The sequence below is a fragment of the Hyperoodon ampullatus genome (assembly GCF_949752795.1).
Source record: "Hyperoodon ampullatus genome assembly, chromosome: 3".
Taxonomy (NCBI): domain Eukaryota; kingdom Metazoa; phylum Chordata; class Mammalia; order Artiodactyla; family Ziphiidae; genus Hyperoodon; species Hyperoodon ampullatus.
Genome location: NC_136916.1, coordinates 150,668,499 through 150,689,955, shown reverse-complemented (window position 1 = coordinate 150,689,955; position 21,457 = coordinate 150,668,499). Strand labels below are relative to the sequence as shown.

At 44.3% G+C, this 21,457-nt stretch overlaps 1 protein-coding gene across 1 annotated transcript in view; it reads right to left on the bottom strand.

The window, feature by feature from the left end:
- The window catches only part of DCAF4 (DDB1 and CUL4 associated factor 4), a gene marked incomplete at its 5' end in the record, with an annotated part of 43,128 nt that extends 31,389 nt beyond the window's left edge, over window positions 1-11,739 (bottom strand). Inside the window, 7 exons of the mRNA XM_079698784.1 lie at window positions 3,902-3,951; window positions 4,835-4,978; window positions 6,810-6,912; window positions 8,089-8,171; window positions 8,854-9,011; window positions 9,410-9,510; window positions 11,651-11,739. Coding sequence (XP_079554910.1) covers window positions 3,902-3,951; window positions 4,835-4,978; window positions 6,810-6,912; window positions 8,089-8,171; window positions 8,854-9,011; window positions 9,410-9,510; window positions 11,651-11,739 — 728 coding nt within the window. The remainder of the gene's footprint in view (window positions 1-3,901; window positions 3,952-4,834; window positions 4,979-6,809; window positions 6,913-8,088; window positions 8,172-8,853; window positions 9,012-9,409; window positions 9,511-11,650) is intronic.
- Window positions 11,740-21,457: the final 9,718 nt, after the last annotated feature.

Below are 21,457 nucleotides of genomic sequence, written 5' to 3'. Positions count from 1 at the left end.
ATCACACAGAATCTTCTACAACAGCTCAATCTGCATTGTCTCCTAGATGCAACTGTATTCATATTTGTAACTCCAGTTCATCTGTTTTCACCGCAGAGCATTCCTTTGTATGAACAGACCACAATTTATTTATCCAGTCTCCTGCTGATGGGCACTGAGATGGTTTTCGCTTTTTTCCCCCCCTCTGCTGCTGAAATGAGCCTCTTCCTATCCTCCTGTCTCCCACTCCCATATATGGGAGGCTTCTCTAAGACAGTTTCTTACATCTGTGGTTAAGAATTTCATTTTTCACCACAGTGTGCTATATACACACAAACATTTGAAACAAAAGTTTCATAAAATATTTACCCTTACTAAATATGAAACTGATATTTTCTAACCTATTTCATTAAAAAAAAAAAGCTGCTCAACAAGTTGATTTCCTGGGCCACAGTTTATAGGATAGGTCATGACTCACAGTTTGAAAACACGGCTATACCTAGAGTGGAACTGGGGGGTTGTAAAGTACACGCATCTCCAACTTGAAAGTGGCTGTATCATTTACTTATTCCAGCATTTCCCCCCATTCTCCACCTAGGCCAAAACTTGGCACTATCAGACCTTAAAAATCGTGTTTATCTGAATGGGCATAAAACATCTCCTTTTAATTTGCATTTATCTGAACTACATCTGATTATAGTTATTTGCGTTTCCCTTACTGTGAACTGCCTCTTTATATCCTTTGCCTGCTTTTCTATCACTGTCTTCTGACTGATTTGTTTTCTTTCCCTTTCCCTTCAGAGCTTCAAGAGGAGCCTGTGTTTATCCCCACTTCCTCGCCTTTCTTTTACTCTTCAACCCACTGAAATCCAGGTCAGACCCTCACCTTTCCAGTGAAATGTTCTCCCCAAGATCTCCAGTGAGCTCCTAATACTAAATCTGATGAAGGATTTCCAGTCCTACCCCGGGCCATGCAGCACAATTTCTACCTATACACTCCTTCTTGGCCTCCACAACCACTCTCCTGGCGTTCCACCCCTGGACCTTCTCCTGTCACCAAGATTCCCTGGCCTAGGTCCTAAGCCTCTTAAACTCGTGTCTCTGCTCCACTCCTGCTCATCAGTTCACACCCTCTCCACCACTGTCTTTAGTCTTGCAACAGCCTTCCATCCGAGGTCTCACCCTCACCAGCCTACCACCCTCACTGCTATATGGAAATGAATCCATGACTACAGTCCTCCAGGGGCATCCCACAGCCCCAAGGATTTGGTTTTGCAAGGCGCTACCTAGCCAGAGACGTCACGGATACCAAACCACTCACTGCTGCCAAATGTGCCAAGCTCTCTTCTCACTCTTCTAATGGGAGCTCCGTGCCCTCCTTCCCATGTGGGAACCACCTCCAGGAAGGCCACCCCAATCCCTGCACCCTACAATTCCCCAATGACATCACTGCAAAGACTGACCACCTGCTGAGGTGCCCAGCTCCAGCACCTTGCACAGGGATTCTAGATGCCCAATAGATGCTGGTGGAATCAACACACATACCTCACTGAAAAATGTGTATCTTTGCCAAGCAACACCTCACTGAAAAAGGTACATCTTCGCCAAGCAATCAGGCAACGATCTTGACCATGTGAATGTGTGATGTGTGGGTATCGTGTTGCTTTGGGTGGTAAGCCCCATGTTAAATATCTCTAGTATAGAGGCTGCTGAAACTATAAATGAGAACACTGTATCTGGGCAGCTCAGTTCCTTTTGAGATAAATCTCTTTTCCTTCTACGTTTGTAGGGCAAGGATGTGGGGAGAAAGTCCTTACCCATGTGCACTTACCCATGTTACTGTGGCTGAAACCCAGGTTACACTCAATCTTTGTATGGCACATACAGGGCCAGTATCATAGAGCTAATCCTTTCAAAGGCCACAGGTCAATGAAGAACCTGGTAAGTGTAGAAAAAGTTCAGTCTAACCTCCCACCACTCTTTGGGGAAAAGCGCAGAGTGCAGGTCTGAACCATGTGTCATTTTTGTAAAGGGAGAAAGTTTAAGACCTTCAGCAGAAGCATCAGGTGCACAAAAGCCTGAAGATTACCTGAAATGACCACCAGAGGGCAAGCCGCTGATCAAACCACAACAGACCGCACAGTTTCTTTACTGTGCTTTCCTTTGCTGCCCTTCACAGATAGTGGTGGTGGTGGTGTTGTTTTTCTTCAAATTGAAGATCTGTGGCAACCTGGTGTTGAACAAGTCCACTGGTGCTATTTTCCCAGTGGCATTAGCTCATTTTGTGTCTGTGTGTCACATTTTGGTAATTCTCACAATCTTTCAAACTTTTTCATTACTATTTTGTTAACGGGTGATCTGTGATCAGTGATCTTCGATGTTACTATTGCAAAAAGATTATGACTTGTTGAAGGCTCAGATGATTAGCATTTTTTAGCAACAAAATATTTTTAAGTTAAGGTATGTACGTTGTTTTTCCAACATAATGCTACTGCACACTTAACAGACTACAGTATAGTGTAAACGTAACTTTTATATCTATATCTGTATCTCTCTCTGAGGTATGCCTATATATGGATTTTCATCCTCACAAAGAGAAGCATGGGTAAACGCCATATTGTCTGAAGGTCAGAAATGAGAGCGAGGTTCTTGTTTTCTCTTTTAAGGCTTGATCTCTTCTGCCCTCTGGTAAGATCAAGACAGTAGCAGGTGGTCCCGTCACCCCACAAACCCCACCAAATGAAAGCCACAGAAAACTTTCAATTTACAGAACACACAGTTTTGTGTTTGTCTTACATAAAAGTTATAATCAGATCTCTAATGTCTTTAGGCTTTAAAACCCTTTGAGGGACTTCCCTGGTGGTCCAGTGGTTAAGACTCGTGCTCTCAATGCAGGGGACCTGGGTTCGATCCCTGGTCAGGGAACTAGATCCCGCATGCGGCAACAGCCCACATGCCGCCAATTTAAAAGAAAGAAAGAAAGAAAAAAAGATCCCACGTGCCGCAACTAAGACCTAGTGCAGCCAAATAAATAAATAAAATAACAAACAACCCCCCCCCACCCAAAAAACACAAAAAAACCCCCCAAACCAACAGATTCCAATTCAGGCATCATTTGTTGAGGACCCATGACATGGCCAAGCACTGTGCTATGTGTATTCACAGATGTTAACTAGTTAACCTTATGACAACTCTGAAGCTGGCGTTAGGTATGACAAGTGGTCACATAGTTTCATTTATGTGAGCGAACTCATTTATTATGGAAACGAACCACAACAAGACTCATTAACATGTGGCTTTGGCTTTGGGTCAAACAATATCACTCCATGAAGGACACGATGGACAGCTGTCCTCTGCATCATCAAGAGACCCCAGGGATTCCAGCTACCCTGACACTGTACTGTGTGCTCCTACAAAGCCCAGATGGCTCTCTGGGAAGGGAAGGAAGAGACTAGAATGAAGAGTGCTCTAAAGAAGGCCATCTCTGGGCAGGGAACCTAGGCCCAGAGCCCACAGCCCCAGTCTGATGTCAAAGGAACACCCTTCTCTGGTGTGTGCCCTCAGCCTCCCTGCCTTGGGAGGCTCCTCCTCCTCTGCCTCAGGAGGATTTGGGGTTCCTTTTCAAGGCTTTACTATTCCCTTCTGCTTTGTTCCTCTGCTAAAGCACCAACTCTCAAGTTCCAGAACAGTGTCTGGCACCTGGTAACACTGACGTCATTCCAGGACCTCAGCTACTTCTCTGTGCTCCATGGGAATCCTTGTTTTCTAGCGGGTGCACTGCTCTTTCCTACAAGGTGAGACATTCGTGCAGAATGGCCTAGACCTCTGGACACTAAACCACCATCTCACAAACCCCACAGGTGCCCCGGTCTACATCAGGGCATGGCCGGCCCACCAAACCTCTTCACCTGCCAAAAGATACAGAATGTGGGAATCCAGGTGATTCAGCGAGGCCCAGCTCACAGCATTCACCTGGTGAGGAAACACACAGCAAGATGGAAAGATTGGTTTGATGCCAACTTATGGAGAGAAACAGACAAATACTTTCTTATAGAACAGACATGTGACTGACTGCTTTCTTCAGGTCTCACTCCTTGAATAGGGGCTGGAACGAGCATTCTGAGAACAAGGAAGCTCCCTGCCCCACCGTGCAGAACCTTGAGGGGAAAGGGAAGAAGTAACCCCCAGGCCTCAGTCCTTCATCATCAGCATGGGCATCACAATGAGCCATCTGGTATACCCTCTGGTATAGGCCAGGGATGAATTCTCTGCAACGGATCTCACTTCACCCAGAAACCATTTTCAACCTGTGTCCATCCTGTGGCTCATGTCTCAACAGAACAGAAAATCACAGCTTCTTACAGATGCAGCCATTACCCACTGCAATGTTAAAAGTGGCCCCCTAGACAACAAGCTCCTTACATTTACATACATTTCAGTGCTGGCTACGATTGACTGGAAGATTGACACAATGTTCTGACACACTGGGAGGACCCTCCACCCAGCCTCTGTGGCCCACCTCCCAGGAACTCTGTGCTTTGGCATGGGCTCCTTTGGATCAACTTAACCCTCCAGGAGGGAAGTCCCTGCAACGGTTTAATTAAAGCAGCACTGCTTCAAGTCCTCCCCCATGTAAATTCATTTCTCTTCCAAGACGAGAAACTAATGAGGCCCTTTTCTTCCCCGGTGAGTTCTCAGGATCTAAAACTCCATTTTTTCCCTTGAGAAAATGAGGTAACCGAGCCCTGCCTTCTTCACAAAGCTCTCTCCTCCACTCTGAATTTGGCCAGTTACCGCAGTGCCCTGGATCCCATGGCAGAGCAGGCTGCCATGGCTAACGGGAAGGGCAGCGTACCTTCCGGTTGGTGAAGTAGAGGTTTTCATGCATGTGCACCCTGAGCGTGGGGGCCTTCAGGCCGCGCAGGTTGATGATGCCGTACTTGGAGCCCCCGACTTTGACATCGTTCACGGTGAAGAGCCGGTCACTGTTGGTATCCGCCTGGAGAAGGGAGGCGGACTGTGGGTGGCCTCCCAGGCTGAGCCACGTGGTCTGCCGAAAGGCCGTCTACCCAGCTCCCACGCTGTGTGTTTTCACCAGGTGAGGGTTCTTGCCCATGAGGAAGTGCGGAATGACCTGACTTGCCCCTACTTGGTGTAGCCATCACTGGGCAAAGCTGACAGGCATCTGGTCTCACAGTTCAGGAGCAAAAAAGGCAGTGAGGGGGCATGGCCAGTCTGCACAGTGACCCCTCTCAGAACTGGGTTTGGGAGAGTCCTAACGTCCACCCAGAGGAGTTTAGATGAGCCACATGGTGACAGAGCATGTGGCCATCATGAAAGCCACACAGCAATGTGGAAAATGCTAATTATAACTGCCAAGGGATAAAAGAAGAAAGCAAAATTGTATTCCTATTACATAGGCATTGTGATTATCACCAAGTAAAAAGAAAGGCATCGCATGGGGAAAAAAAAATTACAGTAGAAAAGATGGCACTGGGATGTGGGTTATTTTTAAGATTTTCTTTTTTCATTTAAAAAATGTGGTTAATAATTATTTCAAAGCAAAACCTTTATATGTTTATGTGTTTTTAAAATATATTTATAAATATAACATACTTGTTATACACATGGGTTTTGGGTGCTGGAGAAAACACACTCACTTCGCAAGTTTACTCGGCAAGAATAGTTATATTCCTGAAGAATCGTTACCAGTGACTGGAGTCAGATCTGAAAACCCTGATCCCTGGGTGATAAACTGCCCTTCCCACCCCACTGGGTCACACCAGCCATCCAGTCATCGTAACTCTGGATCATGGGGAGGGTCTTCCAAACACCAGCACACAAAGCATGAAGCCCAGGTGCTCAGGCCATGCTAAGCAGCAGGTGCACAGTCATCTCCACTGTCCCCACCCAGTTTACTGAAGAACCCCAGGGAAGGGGCTCTGGAGGGGAACCCACCACAAGAAAGTATTCTACTTGATTCAGGTCAAACTGTACCCCAAACACAGGAGAAAACATGAGTCCTGGCCCCCGACACTCCTTATGTGAAGGGCTCTGTTGTAGAGGTCCTGGGGCAGGACCTCAAGGGTAAATTCCGTAGCCTCAGCCTCCAGTCCTGTCAGTAGACCACCAGGCTGAGGCTCTCTATTTTGTGTCCTTCTCTCACTCTCCTTGGCTGTCCCTCAGCCTCCAGGAAGGCCTCCAGGAGTTGCCAGTCCAGCTGAGAGGTCTGGCTGCTTCTGTCTGTAGTGGACCCTCTGACCCTCTGCCCCCTGGCTTCCAGTTGGGTCTGAACCAGAAGCAGATCATTTTCTGCTCCCCGCAAATGATGCAGTGGAGGTGTGCTGGGTGTGCAGGCCCAGAGGCATGGCCTGAGGCCCCCGTTACTGAGGTCAGGGACAGAAAGCAAGAAACTAAGATGCTGTTGCTACTGAAGGACACTGGTGCTTCAGGTTTGGCCACCAAATCCTGTCCAGTATGGAAAGGATCAGAAGCCCCTGGTCCGCCATGTAACTTTTCAACTGTGTACACAACATACCCATGGGAAAGTTACTTTGTGATGGTTCTCTGTCAGCGTGTGTGGACCCTGGCTCTAATGTCAAATGACAGAGCTGTGGTGGGGGGTGACAATGGTCACAACACAGCCTGTCTTGCCAGCTTGGCATCTGCCGATTGGTAGCTGGTAGGTGCTTGTTAAAACCATAAAACCTGCTTTCATGGCTAGTGGCTTCTACACAGCCAGGCTTGATGAAAACAAATGCAAAGCCACGAATTGTCCAGGGGATGGCAACTATGTCTCTGGAACCCACAGATGGCTCCCTCCCACTCACCAGTATCAGGTTAAATCGGTCACTTGCCAAAGCGGAGGGATCCGAGCTCTGAATTTGGACCTTTTTCCTCTGCATGCAGCTCACTCGCAGCTCATGGGCTAAACTGCAGAGGAGAAAGAGGGGGGCAGGGGAGGTATGGACGTCATACCTAGATATCCATGAAGATGCAGGGGTTCGGCTCTGTCCCACAGCCTGAAGACCACCTTCTCTCGTCAGCTCTCTCTCCATATTAAGTCTCAGCAATGGAACTGAGCAAGGCCCCAACGAATCTCAATTTTAGAACTCTTAGGAAAACTAAAGCAAAGAAATGGGTGGCTCATTCACAGTGTCAAAGAAAGTCAGAACTAGAAGGACTTGTTTTGGATCATCTAGCGCAACTCGTTCTCTTGAGATGAAGAGAATGTGCCTAAGAAATGAAACAACCTGCTGAAGGGTACACAGTTCATGAAGAGCCAGGCCTGCAGCTGCCCATCCAGTTGCCCCTTTTCCTCTCCACCAAAGACCGAGCATGTTTTAGGGTGAAGAACAGATCTTTCTAACTAGACCTTTAACTCTTTTCCCTCTCAGAAGGAGAGAAACACAGGACAAGCACACCCCTACCTGCCCTGGCTGACACTGCCTGCAGGGCTGGCCTTCCCTGAGGGGGCCTCCCTGGGTAAACCACCCACACTCAGGTTGTTTCTTCACTGGCCCAGGCAGAGTGGGAGGCAGCAGAATGCAGGGGTTAGGAGCTCAGGCTGGGGAGTCAGACAGATCCCCCCGCTTTCTAGCTTTACCTTGAGCAAATCATTCCACTCTGAGTCTCAGTCTCTTCTTCTGGAACCTGGGGAAAGTGTCAACCTATCTCACAGGGCTTTAGTTAGAACGGTATCAGACATCACCAGTATTTAAAGTTTAGTACACATCCATTTAACGTTCCCTTTTTGGTGACAACTCATTAGGAGGAGAAAAAGAGGCAGGAGGCTGACGGGATGAAGTTAAAGGACCTTCTACTTAACTAGAAATGATTTACAAGTAACAAAGAGGAGTCATCCTGAGAAATTTCTGCCCAATTTCTCTGCCTAGATGCCCTCTCCTCTCTCCCTGGCTCTAAAGGAAGGACAATTCTCTCAGGGCTGATTTCAGCAGCAGAAGCAGGCTGTCGAGCTGAAGCTCCTCGACTGTGAACACTCCTCACGGAGTAGCGACATGCTCTATCCTGACAATTCTTGGATCGTGGAAATAAGAAATAGGAAAAGAATATTCATGAAGAAAACATAACAAAGAGGCATTATCTTACCGGCAGTAACTGGTGACGTTGAGAAAACCCAGCTTGCTTTTTTGTAGTAAGGAAGATGCATTAAATCCCAACCTGGCTATTTTCTAAATTAAAGAGAGAAAGATTCAGTGAAGTTTTCTGTTATTGTATAATGAATTATGTTTTTAGGATTCTAGTCTCCCCTCCTTGGAAAGAGGAAAAGCCTATCACAAGGAAGTATGTGTGAGATGGGAAGTCTGCTCAGCACCTCTCCAACTCCCCCATCAATTTATACCTGAGGAGATGAGGCCACTGAGCTAGTGAGTGCAGGAACAGCACTGGACACTCAGGTCTGCAACACGCTTTCCATTCGACCTACGGTTACTGTGGGGCCCAGACTTTCCATTCCATTGTCGCCATGATCACGGAAATGTCCTGGCATCTCATCTCCAGAAGGGGTACCAGAAACCCTCATATCCAAACCACACACTCTGGTTTTCTATTTAAAATACACAGTTACAGAGGCTGTATTGGGCTGCTACCCAATAGTCTCCTGGGGAAGGAGAGAATGTAAGAATTCCTGATGAAACCCAGCAAATAAGAAAAGGGGGGTGGTGGTGGGAGGTGATTTCTTGTCTGTTCTTATTCTCTTCATCAGGTTCCTGTCAGGGAAAATTCGACGCCACCCTCCTAAAGTGCGCTACGCTGAGGGTTACAGGGGCGTTTAATTGGCACCTCCTTGTGGCAGTGGGTGGATGCTGGCAGGAGTGGAAGGGACAGGGCAGCTCCCGGGGCTGTGGAGCCTACCTTTCCCTGCTTGTCCTCCTTCTCTAGCAGCTGCAGCCTTTTGCTCTCCATTTCCTTCTGCCGGATGCTCTCCTTCGTGAGGGGGTTGCAGTTGTTATGTCCAGGGAGCAAGCGGAAGTAGCGTTTCTTTTCAGGGTCAAAGTAATAACCTGGTAGATCTTTAGTCAAAAGAAATAAAATCCAACTTAAAACACCGTGAACCGAGCCACCCAGCGAGGAGCCCAGGGGCCTGCCTACCACCCCTCACAGCTGCTGGTCTTTCCTGAGGGGAAGGAGGTGGGCTAGCACTGCCAGTCACCATCCCGGGCCCAGTTCAGTCCTGTGGGGAGCTGTTTGCCTCAGGATCACGGTTCTTGTTTCAATTTGCTCCCAGAATTTCCTCCGAGCCAGGAATGGGCTGATGACACACATGGAGTGTACCCACACACAAGTGAAGACACACAGGACTGAGGAGCAGGGCAGCCAGAACAGACATAACTAGATGACAAGGCACAACTAGGTTTCATCTTTCCCCACAGGCAGGGCTGGAGGAGCCCTGTCCAGCAGGCTGCCTTACCTGGCACAGAAGAACTGCCAGCTGTGCTGGAGGAGGTCGACGGGGCCTCATCGTCGCTGTGGCTGGAACCCTGTGGGCTTTGCTGTACCCCTGTATTATTCCTGTTGACACACAGTCAGGGTTAACTTGCAGCCAACGAGTCCCAGTCATTCTTTGACTCTGGGGTCCTGCAGTTCCATAGCCTTCACCCCAACCCTCGATTACTTGGGGAGCACTGACCCCTCTTTTTCTTGGAAGCAGTTTACCTACTGCAAATACACCAAAGTTAGGGCACGGTTTTTGGTTTCTCATCCTTAAGAGGATGCAGGTCACAGTAGTTCCTCTTTTGTATCTCTTCATTTGAGCATTTTGTGAGGTCTTTTGGAATTTTCCAGATGAAAATGAGAACAGAAATCTTGGCCAATAAGAATTTTACCAGCTGGGCTCATTTGTCAGCTCAACAGCAGTTACAAGGCCAGGTGAATTTCATTTTTTATTGGATTCAGCAGTACAAAAGTTTAAATTTTACTTGGCTACTTAACCCTGCAGGTGGAGAAGCTGGGGTTCAGGGCACAGAGGTGATTTGCTCAGCAATACCGGGATAGAGCCATGGTTTAAATACTCATTTTGCAAAGCTACAAGCGGCTTCTGTGGCAATTATAGGCTGAAGGATATAATGAAAGAACAAAAGACCTAATTTTAGAATTCTGGTAAAATCCACTTTAAAATTAAGAACTTCCCCTGCCCCCTATAATGCCAAAAGGAATACAAACTGCAAAACTAGGTTAAAGGAATCAAAGAACTCTCTCTTTTGTCTATAAATACTAACTGTGCACAGTTTCAGAAAAAATTATTCTCCCTTTTTACGGCCCAGAGCTTCCTGAGGAAGCTCACCTGTGATCAACAGGAGGAAGGATTAAGTGTTATAACAAACGTCTACATCTCTTGCCCAAGGACTGCTGCCCCATTCTTTCCACAGGGAGCCCGGAAGGTGGCTGTCCAGCCGGCTTCCACGCGACTCTGCCAAGCTGAATCAAGACTCTCTCCCTGCACAGATCACAGTTCGCTGCATGACGCGCTCTTGAGGGAAGGCCTGGGGCCCAAAGAGTATCCATGGTTCTCCTCATAAAACATACAAACATTGGGTACCTGTCCTGATCTTTCTACAGTATGGGTCATGCTGGGGACTTTGGCTCAAAGTCCCTATTATTCTGTACCAAATGAGGTCCACCACATACACAGGGCCTACTCAGAGACAGGCAGCCTGATGGGGCTTTACATACATTATTACAAACCTCACAAGAGAAGTGTGGTACAAGAAGAGTGACTCAGGGTGATTAAATAGCTTGACCAATTTCACACAGGAAAAAGTAGAGCGTCAAACTCAGACTTCCTAATTCCAAAGACCTTGTTTCTTCCACAACATTCTGATGCTTTTTTTTTTTTTTTTCTGTTTGAGTTAATCTGTTCTAGAGAAGCGTACTGGCATTCAACATCTTCTGACCCTATAGCTAGAAATCTGTCCATTTTAAAAGGAGATATGGAGTGTGAAAGACTTTTGAAATTGGCATACGGGTCTCCTTTGGTGAGGAGAGGGCTGTGCAAAGACTTCCTATGGCCAGAAGTCACGTCAGCAGCCCTGAACTGTGAAGAGGTATCCTCTCCTGGGGTGGGGTGAATCATGTTCTGAGATTAGACTGTATTTCATTTATGCAGAAAAATAAGTAGAGTGTGGAAAATATTTATTATGGGGATTTCACCTAAGTATACACTGTTTTATTTTTCAAGCTGGGTGGTAGGTACCTAATATTCATTGTATTATTCTTTATACCTTTTTGTGTTTATTAAATACTATATCGTATTATATATTATATAGCCTTACTTAGGACTTAGGCTGAATTAATGAAATTAGGTTTCCAGAAAGCTATGTTCATAGGCTGAAAAAAAAGAAGAAAAAAGACTAAAAAATGGAGAAAGGGCTCCCCAGTTGTATCAGATAATGTTTACTTCTAAGCCTGTGGCTAAGGCTCCAGCCAGAAGTCACGGTCACACTGAAAAGAAAGACAAGTGTGGTCACCTCCTCACTACTCAAAGTGTGGCAGGCAGGCTGGCCCCCAGCAGACACCCCCTTGGGAGCATGTGAGAAGCACAGACTCTAGTCGGCCCGACCTCAGAGCTTGCATTTTGCTGAGACCCCCCAGGGAGTCATGTGCGTGTGAGGGTGCTGTCAACGCTAGGAAGACACTGGGCAACAGCACTTGCCTCTCATTAGAACCATGCTGTCTGAACCAAGGGTTGTGTCGGTGGCTCCTTCTCCCATGTCTTCTACTCTGCCCCCTGCTTTTATGCATTTCAGCTGCTAAAAGAGAAAAAGAAAGAAAATTACATACAAATGCACGTGTGCACACCTTCCTCTTCTGTTTGCTTCTTGATAGTTCCTTCATGCTCAGAGCTAGGCAAAAGGATGGCCCAACCTGGGTTATCATTAGTCGCCACCAAGCCTTACCTGTAGGACTGCCACCAGGTGGACACACAAATAAAACCCAACGCGTCTGTAGCCATCTCTCTGGCTGCAGTCCTCTTACCTCACAGCTGATACCTGGCCCGACAACCTGCCAACCTCCATTCCCCAGGTCACTGTGTGACGTGTTGACAGACTCTCACAATTACTTTCCGACAACAGTTTGAGCCTGGCATGAGAACCCTCCTAAGCTAGTCTTCTTTTCCTTACCAGATTAACTCCAGAGCATATAATAATTTTTCTTTCGATCCACACACATCCCTATTCATAAAGAATAGTTAATCGTGAACACTGTCTCTCCCTCGGTTTCAGTATCAAATAGGAAAAATTGTGAACAAATTAAATGGGGCCAGTGGCATGTGACTTCTCAATGTGCTTTAGAGAGTGTTTTAGTTTCCTGAAGTACACTAGCTGTTAAAGGGAAGGATGTGCACATGCATTGGTTGAAATAGTAATGATGTCTTAAAGACACTGATGTTGCCATAACTATTTTGACTGGCTTTTTCAGGTCTTATCTTGTATGGCCTGAATTTATCACTTAATCATCTAATCATCACAAGTTTTAACACTGGGAATCACATTAGGAATTCTTAAAAAGACAACTGTAGTACACAGACCAGCTGCTGCGAGTTTCATGCTTTCCCAACACCTGGTGATCCTTTCCCCACTCAGTGGAGACAGTGACATCTTAACCGAATACACTTTAAAAGTATATTCAAATGCCGTTAACAAAATTAGAAAAAAATTTCTAGGGCTGAATGCAACCAAAGAATAGATTAGAAAATCTATTTGCTTTTATTTTCCAACTCTACTTTTGAGTAGGAAGTGCCTGTTAGCATCAAACAGAGCACCAGAAGTCTGGACCTACATTCCAGAATTCAGTATTTACCCAACGACTTCTGTGTCCACCTATGATTGTGAGTTGGGGCTATTCGATACAAAGGAAGAGATATTTAGTGAGTATAGTACTTAACCAAACATTTCGTGAATTATGTCATGAAGTCCTTGATTTGCCTGCTTCAGAGTCAGTGGGAAGCAGACTCCACAACCTGGATTAGTTTAACCAGCCACTCTCTAGTCCTGTGCCAGAATGAATAAGCACTACTAAAGCTCATCAATATAGCCATGCCGACTTGGAGTCATCACAAATGTCTCACTTTCTTCCTCTGCTGGGACATTATAAATTGACCTAGTTTTATTTATTCCTAGTCTGATTCACTCCCGACAATCCAGGGTGTTATCACTCTCCTAAAATCCCTTCCCACTTGCTCCTAGTCACACTTAGTAGACAGCATAGCTCCCTACCTCACCCAGAAGAGAGACGTTACCAGTACGAATACCCCCAACTTCTTTTTCATCCCCTCCACAAATGCCTGCCTTTACTAATTCTTATCATCTTCCTTTTTGTCTTGGAGAAACAGGTGTCCCTGTGCCTTTTCCAGGCAAACCGATCCCTCCTGGCTGTTGATCTCATTTCCTTCTCAAACTCTGCAGACATCTGTGTTCATATATGTTTAATCAATCTCCCCTTCTCCTTATCTCAGCTTATAAACACGCTCAGGTTTTTCATTTGTATGTGCTCCACTTCCAATCCAAAAGGAACAGAAATGTTCTGGAAGCATGGTCTATATGTACACACTCCACTTCTTTATTTTCCAATCATTCTTCAACTCACTGTAGTCAGGCCTCCTCCATCCTCACCGTTCTGCTAAAATGCTCTTGCTGAGGTTAATGATCACCTACTTGCCAAAGTTAGTGGTCTCTTTTTAGCCCTTATTCCTACAACACATGACACCACAAAGCTTCACTCTTCCCTAGGTTTCTGGAATATCTTTCTCTTGGTTCTCCTCGCACTTGTCAAGTTCATCCTTCTCTAGTTTCTCTTGGGTCACCCACTCTGTGTTTAACAACGTTCTGTCCTAGATCCTCTTCATTTTATACTTAATACAATCTCACCTGCAAACACTGTTTCATCTCTAACCTAGCATCAAGTTCTTATAAAAAGGCTGCCTCCTGTCTACTTTCACAGACCATGTTCCAAAGCGAGTTCATGATCCCTCCCTAGTTCCTAGTATGCTCTTTCACCTATCTGTATTTCCTTTCTCTGAAATTCTACCACTGCCCCACCCCCATCCAAAAATATAATAATTTTATTCATTTTCCTCAGCAACCACTTTAATGGCTCCTGAATACCACATGCATAGGTTTCCCTTTGGATCAATTATCTTAAGCCTCAGACAAAGAATAAAGTTGTATTTATTAATTAGTTACGTTACAGGCTAAAGGCACTATGCACAGTAAGGGAAATATGTATGGATAGTGATAAGAAAACTGGTAAGAAAAATAAGCCATACTGACATAAGATTATCGTTATTACCAACCAACTCTACAAATAAAAGATGAAAACTTATTTAGATTGCACATCCCGTACATGATTCCAGTTTGCTTTAGTTATGAAATGATGCATGAATAGTGGAAAAGCATAGGTAACGGCGAGTCAAAGGCGTCAGATCACCCATTAGGAGGCAGGGCCACTGGCCCACTTGCACCACTGTCCGCGGCAGAGCACTGCACCATCAGAAGGACGTGCTAAATAACGAAATAAGTGGTGAGTGCTGGTTTTGGCCAAAGACAGTATTTCTAAACCACCCCCTCACACAAGCACAGGTGCAGGCACTGCAGTGGGAGAGAAGGGAGTGATGGCTCTGAATGGAAGAGCCAGAGGGGAGAGTGAGTTTGAACCCAGTCCATCAGGCAAGGTTGGCAGAGTGAGGGGCCTGCAAGCAGTGTGATATGGCCACAGCCTAAAGTACAGGGGCTGGGAGATTAGGCTAGAGAGGCAGGCAGGGTCAGATGCTGAGGTCTCTGGGTGCTCGGTAAGTTTGCTGAGTAACATGACTAGACCTGCATTTTAGAAAGGCAGCGGTGGAGGGAATAAGTTGGAAGTTAAGGACTGCTGTAGCAACTCAGGTTACATGAACCCACCAACATGGAAGTGATACTTGGGATAGAGAACCCTGAATGTAGAAAGATTTAGGAGGTGAATTTCATGCGAGAGGTGGAGAGAGAGCAGCTGAAACCTGATAAATGGTAGTGTTCTGACCTGAGAGACAAGGAGGAGGAGCAGTTTGGGGAATGAAGACAGTAAGTCTGATTTTGAACAAACCAATCTCAAGATGTTTGTAAATAGGGGTCTGGGAATTCAGAGGGAAAATGAGGCTAAAGATATAGATTTGAAAGTTACCAGCACATGGTAACAGGGTGAGACAAATGTGGCTCCAAAGCCAAATATATATAATATAGCAAAGATTAAAATTCAAAATTAGAGACAATTTTATTGGACAGTAATATGAAGTCAGCACAATCAGTTTTTAGATTGGTGTTTCTCAACCAAGGGCAATTCCACTCATAAGGGGACATTTGGAAATGTCCAGGGACATTTTTGTTTGTCATAACTTGGCGGCAGGGAGGGGTGGGCTGCTATGGCATTTAGTGGGTAGAAGCCAGGGATGCTGCTAACCATCCTACAATACAGGACAACCCCTTACAACAAATTATCCAGCCCCCAATAGTGCTGAGGTTAAGAAACCCTGCTCTAAACAGGAAGCGCTCAATTATAATTTTCTGGGTGAAATGTTGAATCCCAGCTCCTCTGGAGCCACTTTGCCAGGCACAGACATTAAATGTGTTGTGGAAGGCTGAGCTTGGCTTTGCCTTTTACACAAGCTTTCAAGTACTTGAAGGATAAAGAATAATAATTTCTAAGAGACCATTATTCTAGAAAGACAATGTTAATCTCAAACAAATAAACAAACATGATTTAACTTTTTGGAAAATGATTGAGCAGTACTTATCAAGTAATTTAAATGTACATGCCTTCTTCTGGGAATAGATCCGAAGAAAATAATCCAAAAGGTTGTAAGAATTATATGTAAGATATTTACTAAAATTTTCCAACTCACTTTATAAAGCTAGTAGTCCTCTGTTGCCAAAACCAGATAGAGATATCACAAGACAAGAAAACTATAGATCAACCTACCTTATGGACACAGCCACAGATCCTCAACCAAATCCTAGCAAACCAAATCTAGATGCATATAAAAAGGATAATACACCATGACCAAGTAGGATTTACCCCAAGTTCAACATACAAAAACCAATCAATGCCGTACACCATATTAACAGAATAAATGAGGGGAAAAACCTCCATGTGCTTTTCTCAAGAGATGCAGAAAAAACACCAGACAAAATCCCATACCCTGTCATGACAAAAACTAGGCACAGATGTAACTTCCACAGCTTGATAAAGGGCATCTACCCCACAGCTAACATCATAATAGTGAAAGACTGCAAGCTTTTCTCCTAAGGTTAGGAACAAGACAAGGATGTCTGTTCTTAGCATTTCCATTCAACATTGTACTGGAAGTTCTAGCCAGGGGCAATTAGGCAAGAAAAAGAAATAAAAGGCATGCAAACAGGAAAGGAAGAAGTAAAACTATTTCTATTGGCAGATGACATGATGTTATACATACAGAAAATCCTAAAGAATCCACACACACACACACACACAAACTACTGGAGCTAATAAACGATTTAAGCAAGGCTGCAGGATACAAGATTAATATATAAAAATCAGGGCTTCCCTGGTGGCGCAGTGGTTAAGAACCCGCCTAACAATGCAGGGGACACGGGTTCGAGCCCTGATCTGGGAAGATCCCACATGCTGCACAGCAACTAAGCCCAGGTGCCATAACTATTGAGCTGCGCTCTAGAGCCCGTGAACCACAACTACTGAGCCCGCGTGGCACAGCTACTGAAGCCCGTGAGCCTAGAGCCTGTGCTCCACAACGAGAAGCCACCACAATGAGAAGCCCGCACACTGCAATGAAGAATAGCCCACGTTTACCACAACTAGAGAAATCCCGCGCGCAGCAACGAAGACCCAATGAAGCCGAAGATAAATAAATAAATAAATAAATAAATGTATTAAAAAATCAACTGTATTTCTATACACTAGCAATGAATAATCTAAAAATGAAATTAATACAAAACCATACAATAGCATTACATTACATTAGCATCAAAAAGAATAAAGTATTTAGGAATGAACTTAACAAATAAGTGCATAACTCGTACACTGAAAGTATAAGACATTGTTAAAAGAAATTAAAGAGGACCTACATAAATGGGAAGACATCCATGTCATGGATTGGAAGACTTAACATGGTCTACAAATTGATGTACAGATTTAACACAACCACTATCAAAATTCCAACTGCCATCTTTGGAGAAATCGACAAGCTGATCCTGAAATTCATATGGAAATGCAAGGGACACAGAAGAGTGAAAACAATCTTGGAAAAAAAGCAAAGTTGGAGGACTCACACTTTCCAATTTCAATGCTACAGTAATCAAGACACTGGTACTGGCACAAAGATAGTAACATAGATCAATGGAGTAGAACTGAGAGTCCAGAAATAAACCCATATATCTATGCCAATTGATTTCTGACCAAGACCATTCAGTGGGGGAAAGAATAATCTTTTCAACGGCTCGGACACCTGGACACGCACCTGCAAAAGAATGAATCCGATCCCTACTTCACATCATATATAAAAATTAACTCATGGATCCAAGTTCTAAAACTGTAAGACTTTTATAAGAAAACAAAGGTATAAATCATCATGAACTTTCAATAAGCAATGGTTTCTTAAATATGACACCCAAAGCACAAGAAAAAAGAGATTAAGTAGACTTCATCAAAAGTAAAAACTTTTGTGCAAACACACTATCAAGAAAGTGAAAAGGGGGCTTTCCTGGTGGCGCAGTGGTTAAGAATCCGCCTGCCAATGCAGGGGACATGGGTTTGAGCCCTGGTCCGGGAAGATCCCACATGCCATGGAGCAACTAAGCCCGCGAGGCACAACTACTGAGACTGCGCACCTAGAGCCTGTGCTCTGCAACAAGAGAAGCCACAGCAATGAGAAGCCTGTGCACTGCAACGAAGAGCAGGCCCCGCTCGCCATAACTAGAGAAAAGCCCGCGCGCAGCCACAGAGACCCAATGCAGCCAAAAATAAAATAAATTAAAAAAAGAAACACCACCATTCACTTCAAAAAAAGAAAGTGAAAGGACAACCCACAGAATGGGAGAAAATATTTTTAAATCGTATATTTGATAAGGATCTAGTATCCAGAATATATAAACTCAACAAGAAAAAAATAACAATTAAAAAATCAGGAAAAAAATCTGAAGACATTTCTTCAAAGATATACAAATGGCCACTTAGAACACGAAAAGATGCTCATCATTAGTCAATATGTAGATGAAAATAAAAACCACAATAAGATTCCACTTTATACCTACCAGGATTGTTATAATAAAAAACAAACTAACACAAATAACAGGTATTGGTGAGAATGTGGAGAAATTGGAACTCTCATACACTGCTGGTGGGAATGCAAATGCTGCAGTCACTTTGGAAAACAGTTTGGCAGTTTCTCAAAATGTTCGACATAGAGTTACCATATGACCTAGCAAAATCCAGCAGAAATGAAAACATATGGCCATATAAAAATCTGGACAGTAATGTTCATAGCAGCATTATTCATAATTGCCCCAAAGTGTAAACAATCCAAGTTTCCGTCAACTGATGACTCAATAAACAAAATATAGCACATCCATACAACAGAATATTATTCAGCCATAAAAAGAATGTAGTACTGAGGCATGCTACAATGTGGATGAACCTTGAAAACACTATACTAAATGAAAGAAGTGGGACACAAAAGGCCACACACTGTATTATTTATTTGATGTATATGAAATCTCCAGAATAGGCAAATCCAGAGAGGGAGAAAGAGAGAAATGGTTTTCCAGGTGCTGAAGGAAGAGGAGGTACAGAACAGGGAGTATAAAGGTTCAGGTCCTTTTTTTATAGCTTCTCGAAAGTCTACTTTTCTGTTATGAATAATTGCTTTTTCCAGTTACCCCAGATGAGTTGATAAAGACTGATTAAATTGTTTTATGTTTCCAAGAATAACTGTTATATCTTTTTATTATCTAGGTGGTAGCTTAGAAAAATTTTTATAGAATTTTAAATGATTTATGGTGTTCCATGTGTTCTAGTTTACGTTTTTCTAGGCAACATTCCACCAAATTACTAGCTTTCCAAAGGCTGTAGTACCATGTATAATACTTTAGTATGACAACAGTTTAAAAAAAATTTTTTAATTGTAGTTAATTTATAATGTGTTAATTTCTGCCATACAGCAAAATGGTTCAGTTATACATATATATTCTTTTTTAAATATTCTTTTCAATTATGGTTTATCATAGGATATTGAATATACTTCTCCGTGCTATACAGTAGGATCTTGTTGTTTATCCATCCATTCTATATATGACAGCTTACATCTGCTAACCCCAACCTCCCCCCGCCCCTCCCCCCTGGCAACCACAAGTCTGTTCTCTGAGTATGACAGCAGTTTTGTTTTAAAGCCAGAATCAAGTTGAATGTGACTCTAAACTAAAATTTATGCTTTGTTCATTTGTAAAACATGGATATACTGGTGTCATATTTCCTTTATTCTGTTTGATTATACACTTGTTGAAAGGTAAATTTACAGACCAAATGATGAAACTTCATGTTTCAGTAAAAGTTTTTTCAAGAAAAGAAAACTTGTCTTTTTATTTAAAGCTTCATGGGATAGAATTTATATTTAATCAAAATGAGTAGATAGGATCCTTTTGTGGAGTTAGTCTATAAAAGAAGCTAAATGGAATTGGTAGATCTTTTGGTTTTTGATATCTACTTTGCTATAGGACTCCTAACCAGGTACAGTACATTAATATGAAATACTTTGAAACCCATAATCTTAAAAAAAAAAGTGTGGGAGTTATACAAAAAGATCATATATCACTAGGTAGGAAGTTGAAATGACTGGCTGTGTAATATTTTTTAAAACCTTCATTTTGGATCAGCATAAATATCCTTCCATTTTTCTCCCCTATTTTCAGTAGCATTCCATTTTGATGTTTAGCATAGCAAGCCAGAATAAAGTTTTACAACTCAGCAATCCTGAATTCTGAGTCATATTAAGATAAAAATGGAAATGAGACATGTACTGAGGAAAATTAATTTTCTTCTTCTGTAATGTCTAATTCATCTTCTTCTTGTTGATCCCCTCTTAGTCCACAAGTGGACACCAGTCCTGCTGCAGACACTTAGCTAAAAAAATCTCTGAAAAGGCAACTTTGAATTTGCTCTTACAATATACAAGTGAGATGGATAATCGGGTGAATACCTAGAGCTTCTGAAAACCTCAAATCTTCTCATCAATCTTTTGTATATTTTGGTAGGCACCAGTGTACACCTCTGAAGCTTTGCTCTGAAATAGCATTTCAGTAGTGATAAATTCTGAAAATACAGTCTTTATATCCTTTACTTTCTGCTTTTCAAAACTGCCAACAGTTTCCTCCAGATGAGCGTTGTTTGCACAGCACCCAGGGTAGCTCTCTGTAAGTGGGTTCGCCATGAAATAACAGGTCCAGCGGATGGCTGTGCTGACTTGTCCTTTCTACTTCAGGTAGCTGCTTAGCTTCTCCATTCCTTGATGTTGATGTCGCTGTGAGGTCATCCCGTTTCGTTTCTACAATGGTTCCTTCGGCCGCCAAGTCTCTCAACTGCAGTGGCATACCGATAATCCTTAAGTTCGGCACACTCCTCAGTGGTTTTTCCGGCCCTTGTTCAAATCTGGGGTCTCTGCGGAGACCCTCGCAGGAGAGTCGGCTCCGCCTTGCAGCCGGGCGGTTTTCTGCGCAGGCACGCTGAAGACTTGGCACAGATCTCCAAACTGCTCCGGGTTTGAGCGGCCCAGTTTCCGGGTACCGCTTCCTTCCCCTCCCCCAAGACGCCCTCCTGGGCCTGCCCGCCAAATTCCGACGGTGCGACCCAGAAATGGCCCGGCCTGGGGGCCTCAGGCTTGTGGGGTGGCTGGCAGCCTCCCCCCCGGCCTCTGTGAGAGGTGGGCCCGGTCTCGGCTGCGGCCCACAGCCGAAATTCAGCACGGAGCGGAGGCTCCACTGCTCGCACCCGAGCAGCCGCCTCAACAGCCTGCAGAGCACGTGGCCCGCGGCCCCGGGCCTGGAGCCTAACAATGCCTCGGCCTAGGCCGCGCCGGGGCCACAGTGCTTATTTTTGGGGTGATGAAAATGTTCTGGAATAAGATGGTCGCACGACCTTGCGAATATTCTACAAAACCTGCCAAACCGTACACTGTAAAACGGAGAATTTTATGGTATGTGAATTATATCCCCCCAAACAAAAAAAGATTTTCTACTACAGCAGTACTATACCATTTATGAGTGAGGCACATCCTAAATATACAGCGACAGGTTCATGGGGATTATAGAGGCTACTGGACTGCAGCGTGTTAAACGCTAAAGCCACTGGTTTGAAAAGTCCTACGCAAAATGGCCTCCACAGGGGGCTTGCCGTGGCCACCCCGCGTCGGCGTTTACTTAAAACTCTATCTCACAGATGAGGA